Genomic DNA, 6,208 nt, shown 5'->3' with positions numbered 1-6,208 from the left:
TAGTAGCCAGCAATCCCTCCACCTCTGGTTACCATGTGACAGAGATAAGTCACATGACCAAGGCTCTGTGTACAGGAAATAGAGACCAGCAAGAGAAAATAGAAAGAAAGTAGTGAGTGAGGAATTTGCACCAATAAAGTGGGTTTACTGACTGCAAAAGTGAAACGTTGAGCAGGTATAGTACCCCAATTTAGTTTTGTAATATCATTTGTAATACAACATTATTGAAAAAGGACTTATTTCCTTTTACTGCTTCTATTGTTGGTGATCTGGTTCTTGATTGACCAGAATCTTGCAGGCTTCATAATCTGTTATTATGGTATGTAATAAACAACCCATGTGCAGACTCAGGGCAAAGTGCTTTCTGGCTAAACAGTTTTTTCACTTTCCCAGTTAACCAAGATCAGTATTATAGACACCAAGATCAGTATTGTAGATATCCACAAATATGATCCGTGCATCAAATCTGGGTGGTGCTTTCAGTTTATCTTTGCTTGGCAACACAATTTGTTGTTTGTTTTGCAGAGTTTGTTCTGCGACCTAAATATAAACATCTAGGATAAACCTTACAGTTGCTTTGCATATCACTATTTCTCCTCAGAGATGAAGCTGTTGCCAGTGATTTCCCTCCTGGCATTAACCTCAGCTACCTCTGCTTTGGACAATGGTTTGATGAGGACCCCACCCATGGGATGGATGTCCTGGGAGCGTTTTCGCTGTAATATCGACTGTGAGAATGATCCCAAGAACTGCATCAGGTACATAATGGTAGACATATTTATGTGCAGTTTTACAGACTGACTCTGCAGTCACTCCTATTGTAGAGCTATTAACCTCATCCCCAGGCTAATTGCAACCGCATATCAGGTAGCTTCCCTGTATACAGATTAAGATTAGTCTTGGACTAATAAGCACTTTCAATCGAGAATCTCTTTTGAACATCATTTTTTTGTCTATAACTAGGCTTAATCTGTGTCCGATAAACTGGCCAATAGAGTATAACTCAACAGATAGTGACCAAGCTGGTAGACGAGACTATTTAGGTGTATATAGGCCTGGGTTACTTGTAGATTAATTTTCTTCTCATAGTGACTCTAATATTAATAGGATGCTGGACATTTTACATCAAATAATATAATGGCATGAATATGAATAAATGAATATCTCCCTACAGTGAGAATCTCTTCAGAGACATGGCAGACAGACTGGCTGAGGATGGGTGGAAAGAGATGGGATATGATCATGTCATGATAGATGACTGTTGGTCCTCCATGCTCCGGGATAAAGATGGACGGCTGCAGCCCGACCCACAAAGGTTAGCCTCTCTCTCACCCTTCTCCTAACTCTCTGCATCTTTAACTTTCTTCCTTATTTCCTGGCCTTCTACCTCTTCCTTACCCTCTCCATTTTTGCAGTTCCTCTTCTTCCCATTCAACCTTAATTAAAGGCTGTAAATCTGGTGTACTAAAACTGTGCTGCTTGTAATGAATATCTTAGCATGGGTTAATAAAGGATATTGACTTGAGTTTAAGGTCTTATCTACTACAACATTATAAAAGGACAATATTAGGTATGAGACGCAAGACTTCACTGCCATCTCTCTAACCCCAGGTTCCCTGGTGGCATTGCCAAGCTGGCGAGGTACCTCCATGACCGCGGCCTGAAGCTGGGCATCTATGGGGACCTGGGCACACACACCTGTGGAGGGTACCCTGGCACCACGCTGGACAAGATTGATACTGATGCCCAGACGTTTGCTAGTTGGGGTGTGGACTTCCTGAAGTTGGATGGCTGTTACTCCAATGAAGAGGAGCAACAGAAGGGTGAGTGAATCTTGAGGGGGAACTGTAACTGTACATTGGGAGTTACTATATAGAGTGTATCAGCATTGGTGGTCCTTTGGGTAGACTGGCATGGTAGTATTTAAAGAGATGGTTGCAAGAGAGGGTAGAGGGAAATAGACTCAGAGGGGGATAGTGTGGATTTCTATTGACGCGTACTATGTTCTTCTGTCATACAGGTTACCCTCTCATGTCCAAGGCTTTGAATGCAACAGGCCGTCCAATTGGCTACTCCTGTAGTTGGCCAGCCTATCGGGGTGGACTCCCTCCCAGTGTATGTTTCATTATGCTACCGGTGACACAATAACAGAAATAAGGGACCACGCATGCCCCCTGGCGACAGGGTTTGAGCCCTGGCTCGGCGGATTGTCTGTGCTCTTCCTCTCTGTCTCCCTAGCCTTTGCTTCCTACTGTGCTGTCATGAAAATAATATAATACAGAAGGAGATCAAAACAAAAATAAGGATTAGTGAATAGCTAGCTATGTGTTGCAAAGATTTTTAGTTTTACAATAACAATTATGGCTTGGAGGAAAAGGTAATGGATGACCCTTCTCTTTGAATAATGCTTCATTCATTGTCATATTTTCACTGATTACATTCGGGGTTTTTTCTCGCATGAGCTACTTTTGCATAGTTACAGGTATTCCGCGACAGCACCGCTGTAGTTAAATGAGAAACTGTTGCTCCTTCACGTTTGATCCATCACTCAGATCATTCTTGATCAGAGGTGTTTGATGATAGTTTTTTCCCCCCTGAAGAATCAGGATGTCTTCCAAAGACAACAGTATCAAATCTAATATCTTTATAACATTTGTACCCTTTTGGAAACTAATCAAGGTGTATGTAAATACATTTGTATTGCTCACAAACACTCATACAGTCCATATCTCTTTTTTCTCTTCAGGTGAATTACACTCTGCTGGGGGAAATCTGTAACCTGTGGCGTAACTATGATGACATTCAGGACTCGTGGGACAGTGTACAAGACATTACAGACTGGTTCTTTGACAACCAGGAGATACTGCAGCCTGAAGCCGGCCCTGGACGCTGGAACGATCCTGACATGGTCTCTCTGCTGTCTTTCCTATGTCCGACCATTGTCTGTCCCTTACTTACACCAATCCCTCTGTCCTTCTTTCTGTGCTCTCCTCTCTGTTCATGTCTAATACTGTATTCTCCTCAGAATTGAATTGGTAGGGTTTTCACCCTATTTCACATTTACTTTGGTCTGTATCTTACATTTATTGAAGCCTGTATACATTACTTGCTACATGTCACTCTTACCCCGTCCGCCTCTCTTGTCAATATTCACCTTGTTCCTGCATTTGGAAGGGACTAGGAGTCACTCTCACTCATATTGTTTTATTTATTTAATATGTGTATTTGTTCCACCATCAGTATTGTTGTACAAGTCATTAACCTTACATATTTATAATTTTTCTCTCCCAGCTGATCATAGGAAACTTTGGCCTCAGTGTGGACCAATCACGCTCTCAGATGGCTCTTTGGGCGATCATGGCTGCACCTCTCATTATGTCTAACAACCTTCGAACCCTAAGCAGTGAGGCCAGGGCCATCCTGCAAAACGGTGCCGCCATCGCCATCAACCAGGACCCGATGGGCGTCCAGGGAAGACGCTTGCTACAGGTGACCCTCAATGACAAAATTACACATTTGTTTATGATTCCGGCAGTATGAAATTCACTTCATTCAGACAGTTGGGAGACAGGCAAGTAGGAGAACAGTAGGAAGTGGATTGAACCCTGGTCTCCAATTGGGAGTGGAGTATGTGACTGACAGGGAGCATTACTGCTAGACCACAAAATTCACTGTTTACTCTCCTTTTCTTTGTCTGTATGTCACTCTCTTTTTTTCAGGAGAGGAGTCAGATTGAAGTGTACTGGCGGCCCCTCTCCCAGTCAGCCAGTGCTCTGGTGTTCCTCAGCCGTCGCCAGGACATGCCCTATCGCTACCACACCTGCCTGGCCAAGTTAAACTACACAGCAGGCAGCTACGAGGTGTGCTCCTCTTTCCTGGTTCCATTCCTAGTTCTCTCCAACCACTTTGTAGCGCATGATGACTCTATTTCTTCCAGCGTATGATGACTGTGTTTATTCCTGTTGAGGGAAGTGGAAGTTTGAGTTGTGTTTTTGTAAGTGACACAGTATTGTACCTCTTCATTTGTACTCTTCTATATCTTTCAGGCTTATGACGTATTCACTGGGAAAACATTGAGTGGACTGTCTGCCACCACAGAGTTCACCGTCTCCATCAACCCCTCAGGAGTCGTCATGTGGTACGTCTATCCCAAAATGCACTACGAGCATCTGCAGGAAGATGGTAGATACCCCTACATCCGACAGAAATACAGGATGTCCTCCTCGCTCCGCTTCCACAATCCGAGGGTTGTGCCTCCTAGTCTGCTCTGAGGGGACTTGAAGTAAGCAAGCAGGAGGGCAAATCTGTTGTTTTAAGAAGTCCTCCATAAATCCAGATCCAATCAAAGATATTTGAATCAGGAAGAATATTGATATTTTTTTTGCGCTGTTGTGTTTTAACCCATATGTAATCTTGGTAACCCGGAACTTAAATCGTGCGCCAGCTACTTGGTTAAGGTCTTGGGGTAGACGAAAGAGAAAAGATACTAGAACCAGTGGGGGAAACAGGTTGGCAGCTTCATCACCGTCTCTGTCTGCAACATTTTATGTTATGTGTGTCTGCCCACGAGAGATTAAACCATGTGTAATGTTTGAACATTTATAAAAAGTAGATTTTGTATTTTGTTGTCTGACTTTATTCTAACAGGAAGGAGCGGTTCATATCTTGCCTATGTTTAAAAAAAAAATAATAATAATAAAAAAGTGGTGCAATAAGGTGCAGAATTGAGACTGCATAGAGTAAGAAGATCAACAAAACATGCCATTTAAGACTTCAATGTTTGCACTTTCAGTCATGCAATAGTGCATATGCTTTGGAGCTGTGTCAAAAGAGGAAGTGTGCCCATAGCAGTCATTCCCCCTTTCCACCACTGAGTGGCAGTGTAGACAGATGTCCACAACAACCATTAGTGGGTTTCCTTTACCCTTGAAACACCAGCATGGCTATATCACAGTAGATTAGGTTGCACAAGGAAATGAGATGTTGTGCTCCAGATTAGGCCAGGCATGTTTATTTGGTGATGGGATAAACTGCTGGTGATGTGTCAGTATGGAGAGATGAGATTGCTTCCAAGTCAATGCCGGTCTGATAGGGCTTCTGGATAAGCGATATGGTGTGTCTTGTTGTTGGTATAACCTCTAGGTAGGTATGCCTTATGTCAGTTCTGTGAAGGTGGCACACATGCACACACACACATCTACCCGGTACAGCCAGAAGAGGATGGGCCACCCCTCTGAGATGGGTTTGATTAAACATGATCAAACCTGCACATCAAATCACGTGAGCATATGCAGATGTTATACAAGGGACACCAATTCACTTATCTATACCTCTGAGGCTCTCACACACAGACATGTTATACCAAAACATCACAGATCCTTACTCATCTCCAGTCCACATACAAAAACAATTTAGCCTGTTCCTCTCTCTTCCAAATGGTCCTCTTCTTTCCTTCCTCTGGCGTCCCTCTGTTTCGGCGAACGTGTAAGGAGGGACCATCAAGGCTGGCAGGAGTCCTGACATCCTCTCCTGGTACAGAGCATCTCTGTCCACAGTGCTTTGTCTGTGTATTTCTCTGTATGTTATTTTCCATGTGCCCATACAGTAAGCAGAACAAAATGTTTCACTGTGGGTGCATGTGTGTGTGTCTCATGCCATGCCATGTCGTTATGTTCCATTCTGTCTATATGACACTGAAATTAGCAGGTTTATGTGTTGGCTGTGCTACACTGCAGTCCAGATCTCAGAGAAGGCCTTCAAACTGTCCTCCATACAATATCACAGACATTATCTTAAATTCTAGAGGCAAGCCGTGTTTTTGGGCAGTAACAAGCAATTTAACCACTTTACCCATACCCTAACTAAGCCTAAGCCTAAACCTAGCCGTAACCTTAATCCTAATTGTAACAGAATTCTTGTGCCTCATTTTTAGCTAATTTCAGTCACTTCCAGGTCTGCAATAATGGTGAACGGGAGAGGTGGCAGGAGGAAGAGGTAAATTAGCCAACCAGAGCTCAAATCTTAGCATGTTGTGGCAAGTTTGTAGGTCTACTCTATGTTTTACCTCCATATTTTCCTCCATTTGCCCTCCATTCCTCCACAGAAATCCTCCTGAACTCTTATACAGTCCTCCATACATTACCACAGAAATCCTCCTGAACTCTTATACTGTCCTCCATACATTACCACAGAAATCCTCCTGAACTCT

At 43.2% G+C, this 6,208-nt stretch overlaps 1 protein-coding gene across 1 annotated transcript; it reads left to right on the top strand.

The window, feature by feature from the left end:
* The first annotated feature begins 50 nt into the window (after window positions 1-50).
* Window positions 51-4,618, top strand: LOC112223180 (alpha-N-acetylgalactosaminidase). Its single transcript, XM_024386209.2, has 9 exons — window positions 51-175; window positions 602-758; window positions 1,175-1,315; window positions 1,612-1,823; window positions 2,021-2,115; window positions 2,747-2,908; window positions 3,292-3,489; window positions 3,720-3,860; window positions 4,047-4,618. The coding sequence occupies exons 2-9, from the start codon at window positions 604-606 to the stop codon at window positions 4,269-4,271; spliced, it is 1,329 nt and encodes a 442-aa protein (XP_024241977.1). The 5' UTR covers window positions 51-175; window positions 602-603; the 3' UTR covers window positions 4,272-4,618.
* The last annotated feature ends 1,590 nt before the right edge of the window (window positions 4,619-6,208 follow it).

This window comes from Oncorhynchus tshawytscha, linkage group LG23, assembly GCF_018296145.1.
Source record: "Oncorhynchus tshawytscha isolate Ot180627B linkage group LG23, Otsh_v2.0, whole genome shotgun sequence".
In the NCBI taxonomy this organism is placed as follows: domain Eukaryota; kingdom Metazoa; phylum Chordata; class Actinopteri; order Salmoniformes; family Salmonidae; genus Oncorhynchus; species Oncorhynchus tshawytscha.
Note: the sequence above shows the minus strand (reverse complement) of the source record. Positions and strands in the feature narration are given on the sequence as shown.

Excerpts from the sequence above, each read along its gene's own strand:
- LOC112223180 (XM_024386209.2), top strand. The coding sequence starts at position 604 with ATGAAGCTGTTGCCAGTGATTTCCCTCCTGGCATTAACCTCAGCTACC. Across the intron at positions 2,909-3,291 it reads GCTGGAACGATCCTGACATG|CTGATCATAGGAAACTTTGG; the intron begins GTCTCTCTGCTG and ends TTTCTCTCCCAG. Across the intron at positions 3,861-4,046 it reads ACACAGCAGGCAGCTACGAG|GCTTATGACGTATTCACTGG; the intron begins GTGTGCTCCTCT and ends TATATCTTTCAG.